This window comes from Phocoena sinus, chromosome 8, assembly GCF_008692025.1.
Source record: "Phocoena sinus isolate mPhoSin1 chromosome 8, mPhoSin1.pri, whole genome shotgun sequence".
NCBI lineage: Eukaryota > Metazoa > Chordata > Mammalia > Artiodactyla > Phocoenidae > Phocoena > Phocoena sinus.
Window position 1 is genome coordinate 72,338,504 of NC_045770.1, and position 21,611 is coordinate 72,360,114.

The 21,611-nt window shown below is 41.6% G+C and overlaps 2 protein-coding genes across 3 annotated transcripts in view; both read left to right on the forward strand.

Annotated features, from left to right (window-relative positions):
* The first annotated feature begins 402 nt into the window (after positions 1 to 402).
* Positions 403 to 11,484, forward strand: LDHA (lactate dehydrogenase A). 2 transcript variants are annotated; one of them, XM_032641616.1, is made up of 8 exons: positions 404 to 552; positions 2,703 to 2,852; positions 4,901 to 5,018; positions 5,995 to 6,168; positions 6,987 to 7,160; positions 7,823 to 7,940; positions 9,930 to 10,053; positions 10,749 to 11,484. In XM_032641616.1, exons 2-8 carry the CDS (start codon positions 2,727 to 2,729, stop codon positions 10,911 to 10,913), a joined length of 999 nt encoding a protein of 332 aa, XP_032497507.1. In that variant the 5' UTR covers positions 404 to 552; positions 2,703 to 2,726; the 3' UTR covers positions 10,914 to 11,484. The 2 variants fall into 2 exon arrangements, with proteins under 2 accessions (XP_032497508.1, XP_032497507.1); XM_032641617.1 differs by lacking the exon at positions 9,930 to 10,053 and having other exon boundaries at positions 403 to 552; positions 7,823 to 7,929; positions 10,944 to 11,484.
* Positions 11,485 to 13,912: 2,428 nt separating this feature from the next.
* The window catches only part of LOC116758350 (L-lactate dehydrogenase C chain-like), a 46,609-nt gene continuing 38,910 nt past the window's right edge, over positions 13,913 to 21,611 (forward strand). Inside the window, 3 exon segments of the mRNA XM_032641174.1 lie at positions 13,913 to 14,241; positions 14,699 to 14,828; positions 19,563 to 19,680. Coding sequence (XP_032497065.1) covers positions 13,913 to 14,241; positions 14,699 to 14,828; positions 19,563 to 19,680 — 577 coding nt within the window.

Here is a 21,611-nt window from a genome sequence, read left to right on the forward strand (position 1 = left end):
GGGGACAAGCAGGGTCACGTTTTGTAAATCGCTCGACTTAGTTAAGCAGACTGATGGTGTGCTAGGCATTGTCTTTCTTTCAACAAATATTTGTCGAGTGTCTATGACGTGGTAGGAGCTGTTCTGGGCACTGGGCAACAGCGGCAAAAATTCAGATCGAGCCTTCCTTGAGAGTAACTTTCACAATTTATGGAAGAGGAAATTGAAGGTCGGCTTGACCCCGGCTGATGACTCTGGCCCGGACTTTTGTGCGGAGGTAGCGTGGCTCTGGACAGCCCTTTAGATGTCTCGGCGCACATGGGTCGGTCAGCCTGCGGGTCCTCAGGATGCGCGCGCGCAGCCGGGGCTTCTCTACCGCCCCGCCCGGAGCCCGCCTCCAGCCCAACCCACACGTGGGTTCCCGCACGTCCGCCCGGCTCCCCCCTGACGTCAGCCTCGCGGTTCTATTTAAGGCCCCTCCCGCTCTCGAGTCGGAGTACCAGAGCAGCTGCCGCCAACTCCGGGTCCAGCGCCGCTTGCCGCCGACGCCCGCCCGCCCGACGTGTACTCCCGGTATGATCGGGCTCGGCGCGCACTGCGCCCGAGGGGGAGAGCGACTGCTTCGGGCTAAGCTGGCCCCGTGCTGCCTGCTCACGGGAGGGATGGGCTCTGCTTCCCAGAGGCAAAGTCCTGAGACCTGGGCGGTGGCTCATGCCACAGATGGGCTCTGGGCCCGGCCGCACCCTGCTTTGGCTCTAAGTGGGCACAGTGGCCTCTGGCCGGGCTGGGGAACCAAGGAGGTGGCCGCACCTAATCTGAGGTCGAAGGCCTGGGTGGATGCAGAAGGACCCGGAGACTACAAGTCTGAAGGGTGGGGGTTAGGGCATACCACCGGGCTCGAAACGAGCAAACAGCACAGAACTCGAAGTCGGGTTCCGGGAGTCCATGGAACTGAAAAAGCCTCAGCAGTCTTGGGCGGCTTCCTGGAAGCCGGAAAGGCGCTGGGTGCCGCTCGGGTTGTATTTTAACCCTCGGACTCTCGAGAGGTGGGCTCCTTGGGGGCAGCCGCTGCCTGCAGATTAAAGGTCGCTCTTTGCGCAAGTTACATGTGTTAAGCAGCTAACGTTGTTATAGGGCGCTATGCTAGACATGGTGCCTGCAAATTTGAAGCCGAAAGGGTACCAGCTCTCTCGCCTCTCAGACAATGTAACGAGAGGAGGATCATCCGGTACCTTCCCCTCCTTTTGACAAAGGAGGGAACCTAAGACTGGTTGGGGCATCTCTAAGGTCACAGCGAGTGGGTGGCAGAGTTGGGGCGTAGACCCCCTTTCTTCAGGGCTTCACCCGCACCCGTATCCCCACATTGAAGGGAGCGCTGCAGCCCAGAGCTGAGGTTTTGGTGAAACCAGATGTCCGCTGAAAGAACTCCCTTCCCCCTGTCAGGCTGCGAGAAACCTTACAAGGCTGTCTAGAAATAGCAGTGATTTGTAAGGAGAGACTCGATTCCAGCTTGGTGACTCTGGGCTGCCTGCCTGGAATTCCTCTCGGATATTTTTGCCCTTTGGGGCAGTGTCAAGATTAGACGTGGTGCTTTCGGGATGCAATCTACGACAATCTCTCCAGTGAATGCAGCGCAGGTTTGGATTAGCAGAGCCAAAGCCCCCGTCCCCGGCTGTGGAAATCGAGGGTTCCACCAAGTATCTGTTAACTTTAGGGCTCCAGGCTTCAGGCCTCTGCAGCTTCCTGTAGTAACACAATTTCCTCATACCGGGCCTCACGCCTTTGCAACGAGAATCACGGCGGAAGCCACACGAGGTGCCTCCCTGTGGGTGGCGTTAACAGTCCCGGGTTCCTAATATCACGATTTAAAATCTGGCTCTGGCAGCGCGCCAGGCCGGGGAGGCTGCCAGCCGGGCTTCACGTTGTTCGTGTGTGCGTAGGAGCGCTAGTTTAGTCTAAAGTCTGATTCTGAGCTCACTCTGACCCAGAGAGCAGCATAGTTTCTGGTCACGTCCGCTCACGGGCGGGGTCTCGCAAGCATCCGCTGTGCTGTCTGGTCTAGGGCCCATGTCTCCGTAGCCGGAGGCCACTAGCACTCTGAAATGCGCTTGCGCTTAGGGTTACTGAATGGATAGGTGGGTGGGGGAGGGGTAGCGGCTAATCTTCCGTGTCTGGGCGGGGCGTAAAATCCGCGGGCTCCGCCGCTTCTTCGGGGGCGGGGGTTGGGGTGAGGAAGAAGAAAACGAGGGATTGCGCATGAGCAGAGCTCACCTTGGCGGTGGGCAACGCCGTGAGGCCGTCAAAGGCCCTTTACTCACGTACCTGTGGTCCTGAAGGGGCTTGGCAGGAGTCCTGGTGACGGGAATAGAGTTGGGCGGGCGGCTCACAGTGATCTTGTTTGAGGAAAGGCCAGCTCCACTTGGAGTTAACAAGTCAAGATGAGTGAGCCCTCAGGAGGCTATACTTACACCCAAACGTCAATATTTTCCACGCCAAGGTGAGGACGTTTACACTAAGATCCTAGTCAGACCAGATCCTGGCATTAGGCCTTTGAATTGTCCTTTGTCTGTCTTTTTTTCCCTCTCCCTTTTTAGTCATCTCTTGTGATTTTTAGTGGCAGCTACCCCTAAAGGAAGCAAAAGAAGCTTTTTCAGAACACCTTTTGGTTAATAAGCGTTAATTTAAAGAGGATGCAGTCACAGTGCATGTTTTTCCCCTTATAGATTCCTTTCGGTTCTAAGTCCAATATGGCAACTCTCAAGGATCAGCTGATTCAGAATCTTCTTAAGGAAGAACATGCCCCCCAGAATAAGATTACAGTGGTTGGTGTTGGTGCTGTTGGCATGGCCTGTGCCATCAGTATCTTAATGAAGGTAAGTGAGAGCCTATCACTCTGGAAGCCAAGGATACCTTGACTCCATCCATCCTCCACTCACTCTCCAAGAATTGCGTTATCACGTTGTATATACAGATATTTAGGTTCATGCACTCATTCAAAGAACTTTATGTGAAACAAACTTGTAAAACACGATGCTATACCAAGAGTATCTAAACTACAAGAATTAAAGGTTTTTAGGCTGGAGACCCAGTTTCTTAAATTCACTGTGCTTTATTAACCTGCGTTAGTTGCCTACAAATGAAAAAGTAAAGTCCATGCCTTTAAACAAGCTAAAATTATTTAAAAGTAATTTTGGAATTGAAATTGATATATATACGTGGTAAAAATTAAACTGAATGTGGGAAGTCTTCCATCCATGTTAATCCCCTCTGCCCCCCTCCTTGGATAGCAGTTTTGGTACCAATTATGGAGCTAAAATTTAATTAGAAAAAGAGAACTTGTGAATGAATAAAATGTACTTTTGGGGACTTCCCTGGTGGCGCAGTGGTTAAGAATCCGCCTGCCAATGCAGGGGACACAGGTTCGAGCCCTGCTCCGGGAAGATCCCACATGCCACGGAGCAACTAAGCCCGTGTGCCACAAGTGTTGAGCCTGCTCTCTAGAGCCCGTGCTCCACAACAAGGGAAGACACCACAGTGAGAAGCACGCACACCACAATGAAGAGTAGCCCCCCTTCGCCGCAACTAAAGGAAGTGCGCACGCAGCAACGAAAACCCAACACAGCCAAAAATACATAAATTAATTCATTTTAAGTTCAGGTTTGGAGTTCCTAATAAGAGTGAAATGATGAATTCTGGATTCTGAACAGAAAAGGATTGAAATGAGAAGGGACTGAAGGCAGAAATGAGCTATGCAAAGGTCTCGTAACTACACAGCTTGCTCTATATGTTCTTAGACTACATAGTATACCAACTCTTATTCTTTCCCCATTGGTTCGGAAATTGATGTCATTTATTTTTCCCACGCCTATGAAACACCTGTGATGCCCCCTAACTCTGGTGTGGCTAAGAGTAACTGCCAGACCACTCATTATACTGTAGATGATTAGGGGTAGATCTGCAGCTTGGCTAGTATACCTCTTTGGTTTCAGTCCTCATTCCATTTGTATTAAAGCTGTTGCTGGCGCTCCTTGTCTGAGATGCACCTACGAACTTTTAAAGGTTCATCTGAAAGGATTTTTTTTTTTTATAAGAAGATGTTGGGGGTAGGAGTTTATTAATGAATTAATTTATTTTTGGCTGTGTTGGGTCTTCATTTCTGCGTGAGGGCTTTCTCTAGTTGTGGCGAGTGGGGGCCACTCTTCATTGTGGTACACAGGCCTCTCGCTGTCGCGGCCTCTCTTGTTGCGGAGCACAGGCTCCAGACGCGCAGGCTCAGTAGTTGTGGCTCACGGGCCCAGTTGCTCCGCGGCATGTGGGATCCTCCCAGACCAGGGCTCGAACCCGTGTCCCCTGCATTAGCAGGCAGATTCTCAACCACTGCGCCACCAGGGAAGCCCCTGAAAGGATATTTTTCACCAACATTTTGTAATGCACAAATCTGTCTTTATGTAATAAAACTGTTAGTGTTGGTTAGTATGTGGAAAACATGTAACCAGGGAACGATCCAGAATATCACTTTTTAAAGTCTTAATACTAATCAATATCATCTATTTAATGGCTAACAACCTAAAATCAATGTGTAAAACTGAATTTGAGAGACTAAATAGAGCAGTTTTATATAATTGGTTGTTAGTCACTGCCAATCCAGTGTTCTGCTTCTGTACAGTAGTGGTGGACCTCCTGCAGAGGTTGCTCCAATGAGGAGAGACGATTGGAGAGAGGGTCGGTGCTTTTTCCTATGTATAGGTCATCTGGGAGTCAGCTCTTAAACGGAGGCCTGCCTCTACTTTGAGGTATGTCCTGATAATAGTTAATAAAGTAGCTGAACCCTCCTACTCCAGAAATATAGAAATTTTGCATGCCCTTCTAAAAGTTTGGAAATAGCAATTTTCCATTAAACTGAACATTTTTTGTCTTTTAGGACTTGGCAGATGAACTTGCTCTTGTTGATGTCATAGAAGACAAACTGAAGGGAGAGATGATGGATCTCCAACATGGCAGCCTTTTCCTTAGAACACCAAAAATCGTCTCTGGCAAAGGTTGATTTCAACATGTTTGTATTACACTCTCTGCTAGACTTAATTCTTTATCAGGCTTGAGAATCCTAGCTCTTCAAAGATTTCTTTTTTATACAGGATAAGAGAGCCTTTGAACAATTTTGCATTGGTACCTATGGATATCAATGTTTGAATTTCCAGCAAATGGTTTTAAATGGAAATCCAGTTCGTCCACGATGTGGAAAGCATCTGAATTAGAATGTAATTAGCAAAGCTTCGTAGGTCCATATTTTACCACATTGCTTCAAATATTTAAATATATACTTACTTCCACTGCTTCCTTTCATACACTAACACAAGGTTGAGACTAGGGTAAATGAGTCTGTTCAGCAGATATTCTTGGCTTAACCCTATCACACCTTACAATTACCAGCCAGGAAACGGACATAGGCCCTAATAGAGTCTGTTTTGACACATGAAAATCATTGACCATTTATCTGATAGGTGACTCCCTTCATTATCTTCAACCCAGGGTTAACCACCCTGTGCCATAGGGTATCTAGAAGCAAGACATGCTTGATAAGTGTACGGTTGCCCCTGCTTAAAAAAAAAAAAAAAAAAAAAGAGCCTATCCCTGAGCTGGTATGACCACAATTAAGTAGTTAATTAGAAATAGGAGTATGGAAGAGTGTGAGCATTGACCTCAGGTGGCAAAAAATTGGGGGATGTGTCTCACTTGATATGAGTATGAAATAAATTTTATTTCTTTCAGCTCCCCCCAATCATAGTTATATAAAGCCAACCACATAACTAAAACCAGAATACAAGGAAGGTGTTGATGTATTCTTCCTCCATGTAAGTGGCCACAGTGATAAAACTCCAAAAAGGAGGAGTCTGGGCATTTATATGCCACATATGCAAAACACTGATAAAACTGTCCATTAAAAAAGTTAATGGAACAAACTTGCTGGAGTTTTCTTAAAGGCCTTAATCTGGTTATTGTTTCTCTTTTGTCTAGACTATAGTGTGACAGCAAACTCCAGGCTGGTTATTATCACAGCTGGGGCACGTCAGCAAGAGGGAGAAAGCCGTCTTAATTTGGTCCAGCGTAATGTGAACATCTTTAAATTCATCGTTCCTAATGTTGTAAAATACAGCCCACACTGCAAGTTGCTTGTTGTTTCCAATCCAGGTGAGACTTTTAATGGCATAAAAATAGATGAGCTAGAGTAAAACTGATAGTATCAATATATCATAATCTGTATATATATTTACTTCTCATATTTTTCATTTTCCTCCTGGGAGTGAGTTTGTGTTTTTGTAAAACAGTTACGTTTAAAACGTTAAAAGGGATACAATGCCATTAATGTAGTCTGCACTTTAAAATTTGTTACATGCCTAAGAAGATCTTGGATAAGGAATAAGTTTATGAATAATGTGTTATTTATGTTTTAAAATTATTTATTTTTGGCTGCGTTGGGTCTTTGTTGCTGTGCACGGGCTTTCTCTAGTTGAGGCGAGCCAGGGCTACTCTTCATTGCGGTGCACAGGCTTCTCATTGCGGTGGCTTCTTGTTGTGGAGCATGGGCTCTAGGTGCACGGGCTTCAGTAGTTGTGGCTTGCAGGCTCAGTAGTTGTGACTCGTGGGCTCTAGAGCGCCGGCTTAGTAGTTGTGGCACACGGGCTTTGTTGTTCTGCGGCATGTGGGATCTTCCAGGACCAGGGCTTGAACCCGTGTCCCCTGCACTGGCAGGCCGATTCTCAACCACTGCACCACCCACGAAGTCCCAATAATGTGTTATTGATGCACAACTTATTTTCATTAAACTACACTTCTTGAATACTTAATGTATTTGCTATATTGTACACAGTATAGAGGCTTAAAAATATTAACAAAAATATTGATTGGTCATGATCAATATCAAGATCTATACAGAGCCATGTATCCTGAGTAGTCAGTCCTTATCTAATGATTCACATAGTATCTGTGCCTAAATATTTTCTTCACAGTGGATATCTTGACCTATGTGGCTTGGAAGATAAGCGGCTTTCCCAAAAACCGTGTTATTGGAAGCGGTTGCAATTTGGATTCAGCCCGGTTCCGTTACCTCATGGGGGAAAGGCTGGGAGTTCACCCATTAAGCTGTCATGGATGGATCCTTGGGGAGCATGGAGACTCTAGTGGTAAGCATAACTTATTTTCTCTTATTGTTTTCAAGAAATTGTGTAAAAAAAATTGACAGGAGTGTCGTTACTAAATCAGAGCCTAAATCAGATATCCATTCGTTAGGGCAGATGGTTTCCAGAAATCTTATCTTTTGGTATAATTGTATGCTAAGAATTGCTAAGATTTAAGCCATTTTGTATGACATTTTTTGGTATGAGGGATGGGGAATGAAATTTATTTATTATAATGGACATATTAAATAAGATAGCGCTTAGGATACCTCATTTAATATCACAGCTATTTGTACTGAAACTGCTCGTTCCTGAAAAGGTAAGCCAAGCCAAGTGGCGTGTATGAGAAAGAAATCTATTATTATCACAGTTGAGAGATGTTATAATTTGTGCAGAGTTCTCAGCTCCTTATGCCAAGAAAATTCCTCTTATGATTTCATAATATCTCAATAAGTTAGGAAAACAGATTCGAATATAGTGAAAATTCTTAGCTTTACATAATCTAATCAACAAAAATCTAAAAGTTAGAGTATTGGTAGTCTTGACCACCTACCAAAAGGAGATAATCCTCCTTAGATAAGAAAAGACAATTTTAGAAGAATGGGTCAGAATTACTAGTCTGCTGGCTGGTGCATGGGAATAAATCAATTCTGTTCTATTGTTTTTAGTGCCTGTATGGAGTGGAGTGAATGTTGCTGGTGTCTCCCTGAAGAATTTGCACCCCGAATTAGGCACTGATGCAGATAAGGAACATTGGAAAGCAATTCACAAACAGGTGGTTGACAGGTAATAGATCTCATAATTTGTAACACAGAAGGTTGAAACTTATTATTTTTATTTAAAAGATTAAAAGTTTGGGGAATTCCCTGGAGGTCCAGTGGTTAGGACCCTGCACTTTCACTGCTGCAGACATGGGTTCAATCCCTGGTCGGGGAACTAAGATCCTGCAAGCCGTGTGGCGTGGCCAAAAAAAAAAAAAAAAAAAAGATTAAATAATAGCATTTGCATTTGGTTACTCTGTCAGAAAACTTGTTTTCTAAAGCTTTGTTAAAGCTTATAATATAAAACAGGTAAAGGGATTAAAAATCACAGACATTATAACGTGGTCAAATATTAAAATGGCAGTTTAGGCCACGAAGAGATATTCTAGGCAGTAGTACATTCTGACTTGCCAATCAACAGTTAGAGGAGAGAAAGACCACGTACAGCTGGGACAGTCAAGGAAGCCTTGGTGTAAATGCAGATTGACACAACTATTGAAGGGCTATGAAGACAGATGCTGAATCTCTGGCTTTATACATCTATGAACCTTTCCCTCAACTTTACAGTTATTCATTTCTAGTTGTTAATGAACGTTTGTAAAAATAAATAAACAGAAAAGTAACAAAGATCGCAGACATTAATGCTACAGTCTATCTTTATTTGCCATAATTATCAATTTACAGTATGATAAATCTTTTCTGTATTTGTAATGTAAACTAAGATAAATCAAGTTAGATTAAGTCTACCCTATTTGAGATTCAGTCTTCAAAAGCATATGATTCATTTAGTTAGGAATAAGAATTTTTAAATCTTATATAGGGACTTCCCTGGTGGTACAGTGGTTAAGAATCCACCTGCCAACGCAGGGGACACAGGGTTCGAGCCCTGGTCTGGGAAGATCCCACATTCTGCAGAGCAACTAAGCCTGTGCACCACAACTACTGAGCCTATGCTCTAGAGCCCGTGAGCCACAACTACTGAGCCTGCATGCCACAACTACTGAAGCCCACGGGCCTAGAACCTGTGCTTTGTAACAAGAGAAGCCACTGCAATGAGAAGCCCGAGCACTGCAATGAAGAGTAGTGCCCGCTTGCCTCAACTAGAGAAAGCCCGTGCACAGCAACGAAGACCCAACGCAGCAATAAATAAATAAATTAATTAATTAATTAAAACTTATAATAGTCTCTGAGTAGAAACACAGCTAGCTTCTTATTTATTCAGATGATTATAAAGTTTTAAGTAAGGTATATATTCATAATGGTACAAAAAAATGAAAATAATTATTAACTTCAGAAATTATTCAAATAGGGAAACTTTCAACTTAGTGGCATTATCTACTTTAAATAAGGTAGCCATGTGTGCATCTCAAGTTTATGGAATTGGAGAATGAATCGTGATGGGTGTAGGCAAGGCCCTCTTATTTGTATTTGTTTAGTTAAAACCTGTTAACCCATCATCCAACCCAAGAAGTGTTGACAGTCGCTGTCAACTAACTGTAGCGTTTGTTGAGTTGGAGTTAGTAGTCTGCTGGTGCTTGGAAACGAGTGAATTCTGTACTCCTCCCCCCACATACACACTCTTGAGATAATCCCAAGTCAAGCATGCTATATGTAATCTTGGATTTGCATTTTTAAATTCAGTATTGCATTTATAAGAATCATCTATTTTGTTGCATGTGGCTATAGTTATTTGTTTTCACAGCTATGTGATATTCCATTGTATGAGTATACCACAGTTTATCCATTCTCCTTTTGGAGAGCATTGGGCATGTTGCCAGGTTTTTGCTATTACCAGCAATACTGTTGTGAACATACCCATACATAATATCCTGGCATACATGTGCAAAGGTTACACTTAGGTATATAATGCAACTTTACTATATTTATATAGTATTATTTACTATAAAAATGATTTATTATAAAGCATATGTTCAGTGAAAGCTTTTTCTTTGTTCCTCCCACCCTACTTTTCCCTACCCTTCCCTGTCCTTCCCTACACTTCCCTACCCTTCAGTGCTTATGAGGTGATCAAACTGAAGGGCTACACATCCTGGGCCATTGGACTATCTGTGGCAGATTTGGCAGAAAGTATAATGAAGAATCTTAGGCGGGTGCATCCGATTTCCACCATGATTAAGGTAGGTCTATGTAGTAATAGGTTTTACTTGAATGCTATTATTTCCTGTTCTTTAAAAGAAAAAAAAACTTCTGAGAAAGCAATTAATGTTAAGTCCTCAATCATTGAGTTAAGTGAAATAAATTAATGCACCTGCAACTTTCTTTTCTGAAAAGACATGGTTGAGCTTTAGGATTAATGTCCACCAATACTGTGTTGCGCACATAGATACTTGATAACTTGTTGACTGAAAGACTCTACTCAATTCTGTTGAGATGGGTGCAAGGCTATAAAACAAATTTTTTCTTTGGGAAAAACAGAAATCACACTCATGTTAGAGTTACCAAAGTGTTCTACAATAAAAACGGGGAATTCCCTGGCAGTCCAGTGGCTGGGACTCCGTGCTCTCACTGCTGAGGGCCCAGGTTTGATCCCTGGTTGGGGAACTAACATCCCACAAGTCTCGCGGGGCAGCCAAAAATAAATTGCAAAGTACGGTGGAGAATGGCAATTTAGATTTTCTTTTAGAATGGAAATCTTGCTGCTATGTTAATGACTTTCTTTTACACTGTTCATTACATTCTAACTGAAATTCTGGAAAGGAATTTCTACTTATCAAGTTGTATTAAGTAAGCTTCATAACTGTAAAGAATGAAATTCTTGGGAGATCCCAGAATGCATAGAAAAAACGTAAAGTATTTTTCATTTCGTCCTCAGGGTTTCTATGGAATAAAAGAGGATGTGTTCCTTAGTGTTCCTTGCATCTTGGGACAGAATGGAATCTCGGATGTTGTGAAAGTGACTCTGACTCCTGAGGAACAGGCCTGTTTGAAGAAGAGCGCAGATACACTTTGGGGGATCCAGAAAGAGCTGCAGTTTTAAAGTCTAATATCATACCACTTCACTGTCTAGGCTACAACAGGATTTTAGTTGGAGGTTGTGCATATTGTCCTTTATATCTGATCGGTGACTAAAGCAGTAATGTTAAGACAGCCTAGGAAAAACATGAATTTCCTAACATTAGCAATAGGAATGGTTCATAAAACCCTGCAGCTGTATCGTGATGCTGCACGGCACTTATCTTGTGTGGTCCTAAATTGGTTCGTGCAAAATAGCTCTACTTCCTCAAGAGGTACCGCTGACGGTGTCGCAGATGCTGCAGTTGCCCTTCAAACCAGATGTGTATTTAACCCTGTGTTATATAACTTCTGGTTCCTTTAGCCAAGATGCCTAGTCCAACTTTTTTTTCTCCAATTAATCACATTCTGGGATTGATTATAAATCCAGTATTGCATGTCTTGTGCATAACTGTTCTAAAGAATCTTATTTTATGTACCATATGTATCAGAATAGTATACATTGCCATGTAATGTAAAAAAGAAAAATCAACATAAATAATGCAGCCAAGTATTTGTTATACCAACTAAAACAATAAATAAACCTTGAACAGTGACTACTCTGCTAATTCATTAAGATACAAAGTGATAAAGCTGTTATTTGTTAATTACATTAATGGAAGCCATTAGGTTATTCTTGGGCAACACTATGATGATTTTTTAAGGGGTACTGTTTCTAATGACCAGACTTTAATAAGAATATATTAAGGGTGTGACTAGATTGACTAGCTGTTTTGTTACCATTTCCATTGTAATCAATCTCAATAATAATCTCACTATAATCAAGTTAACTTGATTATAGTGCTGATCATAACTTGTACCCTACAGTTCACACAGGTAACATTCTATACATGAATGTAAAAAACATTATTTGCCAACTGAACATAAGCAGTGGTACTTTGCCACTACAGGGGGACAGAAATTTTTAAGAACCTTTACTCTCTGGAGGCAGTAACATAATGGTACTTAACAATTTTAAACCAAATAGTCCTGGTGGTTGTCTACTCAAAAATTTTCTTTAAAAGAAAAACAAAAATTTTCTTTAGATTTCCCTTAAAATATTTCTATAACTGTGACCTTCTCCAGGCCTAAAAACCATACTTATAGAGGTTAACTAGAACAACTTTATGGTCATCACGCCTCCAGGATTTTTTTTTCCAAAGTTTCCTTCTTGAGAGCTAGATAAGGGAAAGAATTATGTTTTGTTTTGTTTTTTAATGTGTCTCAAATGTAGAAGGACAAGACTAACCTACATAGGCTTGACAATTAGCTGTTATAATAGGATTTGCTTTCATATAGGCTTTGAAAAAAATAACAGCCTTAAGATATAATTTACACAGCACAAAATTCACCCTTTTAAAGTGTACAATTCTGTGCACTCACATAGCTGTGCAGCTATTACCACTATCTAAGAACTTTTTAATTACCCCCCAAAGAAATGTGCAATTATTCCTATAGCCTTTTGTAGACTTTGATGCATCTTCAGTCTTTAAAAAAAAAAAAGTATTTACCCTTACTTCGTATTATTTCATACAATAAATTAGCCAGTATCAACGTGACAAAAAATGCTTAACAGATTTATTAAACTAATCTTTCATGAATTTTCAGATTTAATCTTACAAAGCTTCCTTACTTTCTGGTACATTATGTGTTCCATGTTCACCTTGCACCTTCCTGCGCCAGGCAAGGGTAGGCCAACTCTGCTAGGAGCCCTGATTATTTTTACTGTTGTATCTCATTTTAGTCTTAATAACCTTGGGAAGTGGATTAAGCAGGACTTAGGCTCATCTCACACAAGTTGCCAGTTAATGGAGGAAGCAAAGGGGACGTTCAGAACATGTGCCTTGGGCAGGTATGAACGAAGAGCCTCTTTTCACCTAGAGCAGGAGTTTGGTCACTACTAAAATGACCCCTCTTTTGGCCTGAGGCAGGTGTAGAGCTTGAATCTGGAGGTCATCCAGGTCAGCTGTGTCTCGCTCACAGTCCTGTGGTAAATGAGGTACAAGGGCCAGGAGCTGCTGTGGAAGGAAGCACACAAGCAAGTGGTAGTACAGGACCAACAGTCACTGCCACTCCTGTGAACCCCTTGCTTGGGGCTGGTAGTAGGTTGTGAAAAGCGCCATAAGAGAAACAGGAGAGATGTAGGGAGCTGATGGTAGTTGAGACATTAGTCAAGGAAAGCTAGAGGAAGTGCCATTTATGTTCAAAACTGAAAATGAGGAATCAACTTTGAGAGGGGCTGGGGAAGAACTTTCCAGATATATGGAACAGGAAAAAGCTGTCCAAAAGCTGGAGGGAAGTGTGGTGAGTGTCTTGAGATGAAGTTGGAGGGACAGAAGGTGGCCAAGTCTTGAATGTCTCTTAGGTTGTGGTAAAAACTGGTTAAGTGTAATGGAAAGCCATTGAAGGGTTTTAAGCAGCCTCACTGCATGATCTAACTCACATTAAAAACAAACTACAGGCTTTGATACAGAAAATGATTATCCTTTAGATTCTGAAAAGGATTCAAATGCAAGTGATGACAAAAGATGACAGAGGAGGTTGTGTCCCCTTCTGTGAGTTATAAATAAATCCTTGGCATAAATTAAAATCACCCTTAGAAAACTAGACATGGCCTTTCCTTTTCATTACTACCCTCTGTTCTCTCAAGAGAAATTCAAACTTGATTTCACCACTCAGTCCTGAAGTTATAGAACTTAATCATAATTTTTTAAATTCCTGCAAATAAATGCTTGGACAAGGGCATGTAAGTGCACTGAAAAGTTTGTTTCTGAAACTCAGGCTGATCATTCCCAAGTCTGCTCTTTCCTTAAATTCCTTTTCGTCCTCAGGGCCCAGGTCCCTTCAGCATGCCCTCTCATAGAGAGATAAGTTAGGTCGGTTCAGGCCTTGAGCTCTGCCACATATGTCCCAAGATAGCTGCCCATCTTCAATCTCGCCTCCACTAGTTACTATCAATTCAGATTTGGAAGCACCGTCCTCAGGATGCTGGTTTTAGCTGGTCCACTGGAGATTATGGGGCGCTCCCAGGAGAGTTCTTTCCCACGACGGCTTCGAGCCTGGCCCCTTGCCCTCCACGTGGTAGTCTGGCCTCCAAAAAGCTTCGCCCTAAAATCAGTCCGAAGCCTAGGCCGGCTGAAGGAAATGAAACAACACGGCAACATCCCTCTCTTGCACACTCTTCAAGACCGTCTAGAATACCACCTACCGGTATTAAGAGAACATAAACCACAGGTGGCGCGGAACGCCCTCGGGCCAGAGGACACGCCTGAGCCAATGCGCCTGCGCCCGGGCTGGCCGGGGGCGGAGCTTGCGTGCTGACGGAGGAGAGCCATGCGTGGGAGTGTGCTTGCGGAACGGTTCAGGGAGTAACTGTTGCTGTGCTTCACACCTCAACGGACTTTGCCGTCTTTTTTTAACTGGTGTAACTTTAAAAAGCAGCCTAACGGCCGTACGTTGCACATTCAGGCTGTTGCGCCACGCTAAGCGTTTGTGAGTGACTGGGACTGGAGCGAAAATGGTGGCTGGGGGCAGGGAGAACCTTTAAAAACCAGTTGGTTCCCCAATCCCTAATACGGATGGATAGACTGGTCCGTGTTCCACCCCTAGACCAGGAATTCTTTTCTTTGGCTTCCCCCTGTTCCTGGCTCCAAAATTCTGCAAACTCAAGAGGTAGTTACTTAGATGTTCAGTGTGGTTAGTACATCGGTAGGTATGAGAGTGATTAATTCAGGGACTTTGATTTCACTGAAATTGCATTATCCCTATCAGGTTCTCAAAATGTCAACTGGAGCAGCTTATTGAGAATCTAATTGAAGAAGATAAAGTCTCCCAGAGTAAGATCACCATTGTTGGAACTGGTGCTATAGGCATGGCCTGTGCTATTTGTATCTTACTGAAGGTAAGTGATAAGCCTATACTGTGGCTGAAAATAAGTAAGCACTTATAGGTCTTGTACATGATCATGAGTGCAGGGTTGCAGGGTTAATCCCTTGGAGCAAATAAGTATCATCTGATTTTTACACAATTCAAGAAACATTTATTTGGAGTTTACCATCTGTTAGGCATTGCCAGACTATTTAAATTTATTCCTAGGAGACGCACTGATTATAGTATTTTGTTAATAGTATAACATTTTCTGTTAAAGTGATTCAGCACTTTGTCTTCCTTGAAGAGTAATGGGTGAAAATCATATTTCCCAATGGCTTATACTTAAAAAAATTTTTTTTAATTATATAAGCATTACATTCTCATTATAAAATAAAAAGTACCAAATTTGATAAAATAACAATGGAAGTCCTTTAATTTTCCTTTCTATTTCCAGAATATCTTTTCATGTACTTGTTGGCCATTTGTATAGCTTTGGAGAAATGTCTGTTTCAAATCTTTTGCCCATGTTTATTTTTCTTTTTTATTATTATTTATTTATTTATTTTTTGGCTGCACTGGGTCTTTGTTGCTGCGTGCGGGCTTTCTCTAGTTGTGGCGAGCGGGGGATGCTCTTCATTGTTGTGTGTGGGCTTCTTATTGCGGTGCATGGGCTTCCCATTGCGGTGTCTTCTCTTGTTGCAGAGCATGGGCGCTAGGCGTGTAGGCTTCAGTAATTGCAGCACACGGGCTCAGTAGTTGTGGCTTGCAGGCTCTAGAGCGCTGGCTCAGTAGTTATGGCACACAGGCTTGCTTGCTCCACAGCATGTGGGATCTTCTCGGACCAGGGATCGAACCTGTGTCCCCTGCATTGGCAGGCAGATTCTGAACCACTGCACCACCAGGGAAGTCCTTTTGCCCATTTTTAAATTGGAGTTTCATTTGTTTTTGAGTTGTAGGAGTACTTTTTATATTCTGAATATTAACTGCTTATCAGGTAAATGGTTTTCAAATATTTTCACCCATTCCTTGGGTTTCCTTTTTGCTCTGTTGGTTGTGTCCTTTGATACAAAGAAGTTTTAAATTTTAATGTAGTTCAATTTATCTGTTTTTACTTTTGTTGCCTGTGCTTTTGGTGTCATATCCAAAAATCATTGCCAAATCCAATGTCATGAAGCTTTCCCTCTATCTTTTCTTGTAAGAGTTTTATAGTTTTGGGTCTTACATTTAGGTCTTTGATCCATTTTTAGTTAATTTTGTCTATGATATAATGTAAATAGTCCAACCTTATTCTTTTTCACGTAAATATCCAGTTATCCCATTTGTTGAAAATGTTGTCCTTTCCCTATTGAATGATCTTGGCACTCTTGTCAAAAAATATCTGACCATATATGTGAGAGGTTTTTTTCCCCCTGGGCTCTCTGTGCTGTTCCATTGGTCTGCATGTCTCTTCATATTAGTACCACACTGTTTTGATTACTGTAGCTTTGTTATAAGTATTGAAATCAAGAAGCTTGAGACCTCCAACTTTGTTCCTTTTCAAGATTGTTTTAGCTGTGCAGTCTCTTGAGATTCCATATGAATTTTAGAATGGATTTTTCTATTTCTTTTTTTTCTTTTTTTTTTTTTTTGTAGTACACGGGCCTCTCACTGTTGTGGCCTCTCCCGTTGCGGAGCACAGGCTCCAGACGCGCAGGCTCAGTGGCCATGGCTCACGCGCACGGCCGCTCCATGGCATGTGGGATCTTCCCAGACTGGGGCATGAACCCACGTCCCCTGCATCGGCAGGTGGACTTCATTGAACGAACTCATTGAACGTCTACATGTTCGACAATGAGGCAAGAATCTTCTTACTCCCTCTGGGCTGCTAGATAGCAGACTGTCAGACAAAGATGGAATATTGAAAAGAGATGAAATTAGAGGGTCAGTCAGGAGGTCCAGTAGTTGATTGACATTTCAGTAAGAAATAAGAGAGGGAAGAAAATTATTCAAGAGATAAAAGGACATGAGTTTGCAGATATGAAGAATTCACTGAGGGCTCAACACAATGAATCAATAAAAGCCTACTCCAAGGAATATTATCATGAAATCTCAGAACTCAAATTGTACGAGAAGGTCAGTTGTTAAAGCCCATTTATTTTCTACTAGAATCCATTGTACCCTGGCAAATGTCCAAATGAAGGAGAGTAGTTCAGGACCTTGTCTTCAAGTCACATTGATGTAAATTGTGGGATAAATGGAAAGTGATGAAAGATATTAAAATATTCATATTCATATAGTCCACTGATGTGAAGGGTCATAAGGGCTGTAATGAATACCATGACACCTGCATATTTCATGAAAGGTGGACTTTAAAGGTTTTATCAGGACATGTAAAGTTTTTAGGAGTGGATAGCAGTACAACCTACTTCCTTGTCCTGTACAGAGCAAAGTGCCCATAGCAGTTTTCCTTAGATTAATTTTTTTTTTCTATCTCTCTACCTTACTATGGTTACTCAGGACCTCCCTAGAGAAAAGATCCTGGGATACTCTTTAACTATTCCTTTAGATTCTGGTAGGCTTAACAATCCCAGGCTCTCTATTTGGAATTGTATTTGAGAAATGGCTCATATAGATGTATAGTTAATTCTTAAAAAACAAATAAAAACTTTTAGGGATTATTTGAGCTCCGTCTTTGACAGTCAAGACAAATGGGGATGGAAAGATTCCCTTGAGAGAATTTTCTGGCAACCTGTTGAGAAGGGAGATAAATCAAGTTGGAAATATAATTTAAAAGCAGGCTGTGTTGGTTATTAACTTACTGGCATTCAGCTCCAAATTCAACTTTGTATACTCTGCTTTGTGATGCTGGCGCTGGATCTCCACATAATCGTTTTCTCCTTTGCCAGTTGGCATCTTGTTAGGTTCTGCCAATAGGGAACACTAGAGGAAAGTTGGGAGGCAGGAGGAGAACCATGACCTGCTGCTTCCTGTTTGCTTATTGTTCTGTTCACTGTCATCCCAGCTGTATCCCTTTGTCCCAAAGGTAGCAGTTGGTTCTAACCTCCACTTTCTTTTGGAGCCACCAGCATTGACCTCATCTTGTCCGTTTAGTGGTATGAGCAGTAGGCAGATTTTGCCTCTTCCAGAGTCTAAGCCTAGTTCCATGAAGCACCTCCTTTAGACTCTCTGCTTCCTCAGCCTTGGGGGTGGTAGCTTCAAGCTGCAGTTACTATCTCTGGGTTACCATAAATTTTCCCCTTCTGTTCTTTCAGCCGTTCAACATCTGTCTAACCAATTCCCTATATTAAATTCCTTCTGTTGAAATGCTTAGAGTGGTTTCTGTTTTTCTGTCCAGACCAGACAGATACACAGATGTAAAAATGGATCTGTAAGGATGATATGGTTTTCTTATCAGTTAGCTGAAAAGTGATATATGATTCTTTTGGATGAAACTCCTTATCCTTATCCTATTCCTGATGTATGACACATAATTTAGTATATTTTAGAATTTACCGTTTTCCAGAAAGGCCAGATGATGCCTGATGTGGAGGGTGGGGTGGGGAACAGTAGTAAATAGGGACTTTGAGTCCTTTCCCTTACTGTTCACCTTTGGAATCTGGCCACTGGAATCTGAGGGAATACATTCCTTCTTCTTCTTCTTTTTTGCCACATGGCATGTGGGATCTTAGTTAAACCCGTGCCCCCTGCAGTTAAAGCACAGAGTCTTAGTCACTGGACCGCCAGGGAAGTCCCCTGCATTCCTTTTGTATAGTTCTATATTCTGTTGCATGTGATGAAACCCCAATAAATTAGAGTATAGTACAGTATATAGAGACTGTGTATTGTTCATGTAACTGGAAAAAATCTCAGTAGAGCTAGCTTCAGATATTACTAAATTCTGGAATTCAGACATATCAAGACACAGTCTCTGTATATCTTAGTCCATACTTCCTCTGTTGGCTTAATTCTTGGGCAGGGTCTTTGTATATGGTGGTGAAGATGGCTGTACAGTTTGTTCTTAGAGTCTTATATCATTAGAGCTTATGATTGCAAAGAAAAACGAGACTTCATTTCTCATCTTCCATTTTCTAACCTCATAGACATTGTGCTCATTTGTTATGCCTGGGCCATATACCCATTTGTGAACTAATTGATGCAGCCAGAAGGAAGGATGGAACAATTGGTTGGGTCTGGTATATGCTTATCTACCCCTAGGTTGGAAGGCGGACGTTAATTGTAATATACTGAGCCACATGAAATGGTTTCCCACAGGTGGCTACCTTTAGATTTTGGCCATAAGCATTCATACTAAAAACAACTTCAACCAATTCAGAAATTAGGCATAAGGGTTAAATATAATAAAACCTTTGAAAGGATTTCATAACTTTTCATTCGTTTTATACTGTTACCTGAAGTGGAAGAAAACCAATTCTAAAAAACTTAACAATTACATGAAGGCAAAGCAATTAATAATTTTGCTACATTCTGTTGTTTACCTTAACTTCTGGTCTCTCTAGGCACATTAAAAGACTTTTCTTGGCCATGCCTTGCAGCTTGCAGTTCCCCTACCAGCGACTGAGGGATTGAACCGGAGCCACAGCAGTGAAAGCTCAGAATCCTAACCACTAGGGCACCAGGGAACTCCCATTAAGACCATTATTTTTATAACACTTTTTCTATTAAAAATGTAACACTCCTTTGATTATAAAATAACCACACAAAATTTTTTCTCTTTCTCCTAAAACTGAAATGGGAACATTTTATTCAGGACTTCCATGTATTTTAGGATTTGGCTGATGAGCTTGCCCTTGTTGATGTTGCAGTGGACAAGCTGAAGGGAGAAACAATGGATCTTCAGCATGGCAGTCTTTTCTTTAATACTTCAAAGTTTGTTTCTGGAAAAGGTTAGTTTTATAAAGTTATTTTCAGAGCTTTAAAAACAAGTAATGAAGTTTATCAAACTGTTGTCAATAAATATAAAATTTAAAAATAGCACTATTGTAATTAGGATATATAGTTTAGAAGGTTAATTTTTTGAAAAAAAACATTCCAGGGGCTTCCCTGGTGGTGCAGTGGTTGAGAGTCCGCCTGCCGATGCAGGGGACACGGGTTCGTGCCCCGGTCCAGGAAGATCCCACATGCCGCGGAGCAGCTAGGCCCGTGAGCCGTGGCCGCTGAGCCTGCACATCCGGAGCCTGTGCCCCGCAACGGGAGAGGCCACAACAGTGAGAGGCCCGCGTACTGCAAAAAAAAAAAAAGAACATTCCATTCTAATTGGAGAAAATTTGGTACATACAAAAAAAGTATGAAGAAAATTTTAAATCTCGTCTGTTAATGGTTTTGTTTCTTTCCTTTTTTCATTTGTTTTTTACACAACTGACATATAAATGCTTTTTAAACTTGCCATTCAGTCTTATATATTTTCTCAAGGATATGCAGTCTTGAATAGTTTTGTAATATTACTGATACATTTATCTATATTCTTTAACCTGTTTTATTTATTTATTTATTTTTGGCTGTGTGGGGTTCATTGCTGTGCACAGGCTTTCTCTAGCTGTGGCGAGCGGGGGCTACTCTTCGTTGCAGTACACGGGCTTCTCATTGCAGTGGCTTCTTTTGTTGCGGAGCACGGGCTCTAGGCTCATGGGCTTCAGTAGTTGTGGCACGCGGGCTCTAGAGCGCAGGCTCAGTAGTTGTGGAGCGTGGGCTTAGTTGCTCAGTGGCATATGGGACCTTCCCGGACCAGGGCTCGAACCCGTGTCCCCTGCATTGGCAGGCTGATTCTTAACCACTGCGCCACCAGGGAAGTCCCTAACCTGTTTTTTTGATGTGTGTTTTTAGAGGATCAGGTTTCAGGGTATAGTCTGAGGCTACAGAAGAGGAAATGGAGAGCTTAGCCCCATTAGCATTAGCATCATGTGTTGGCCAACTAAGAAGCCTTAGAGTATTAGGAAAAATAACTTTTATCATACACTGATGTATGTAGTGTGCTTTTTGGTAATGTGATTCAACAGATATACTTTCTTCTAGAATCCCTCTTATCTAACATGATTGGAACTGAAAGTGGTTACTTAATTTTAAAATGCCTGTTAGAAAGAACCATCATAAAATTTTATATTGACCTAAACATGTTAGTGTACTTAGAACTTCATTTGCTGATTTTCTGATTGTAGGGCAAGGACTTTGAGTATGGCTCAGCTGATTGGAGTTTTGCAGTGTGTTTTTTATAGCACACCAGTAGTAATCATTTCTATTTCTTTAAAATACTGTAATTAATTTAAAGATACTCATGAAGCAGTCTAATCACAAAATTCTATGAAATTTTTATGGTTTTTCTCCATTTTTATGTCTCTCATACCTAAGAGGAAGATTTTTAAACAACCTTCTTTTAATATGTCTTTCTAAGGCATTCAACTTAATTTTCATAGTAACAATCATTAAAAAAATTAATTATGAAATACTTCAGATATAAGAAGTTTTAAGTATAACAAACATCAGTGTATCCAACACCCAGCAAAAGAAATAAAACATTACCAATCCACTTGATACATTCTGTGTGTTACATCTATTCATATCTCAATCCTGAATGTAGTGTTTACCTTTACCGTGTATTTCTTTCACCCTCATATTTTAGTGATTTACATCATATTATATAATTAATAGCTATATCTGGCATAAATATATTTGGGTATAAGCGTGACAGATTCTTGATATGCAGCAACTCATGAGCAGAAGTATACAGATGCACTAGACAGAAGTCTGCTAGTTGAGAGTGTTCAGTGTGCCTTGGGTATCAGTATGTTTTACATCAGTTAATCTGTTGAGTTTATTGAGT

Bases quoted from the DNA above. Each gene is read 5' to 3' on its own strand.
- LDHA (XM_032641616.1), top strand. From the start codon at position 2,727: ATGGCAACTCTCAAGGATCAGCTGATTCAGAATCTTCTTAAGGAAGAA. The intron at 7,161-7,822 runs GTAAGCATAACT...TATTGTTTTTAG, and splicing joins GGAGCATGGAGACTCTAGTG to TGCCTGTATGGAGTGGAGTG. The intron at 10,054-10,748 runs GTAGGTCTATGT...TTTCGTCCTCAG, and splicing joins CGATTTCCACCATGATTAAG to GGTTTCTATGGAATAAAAGA.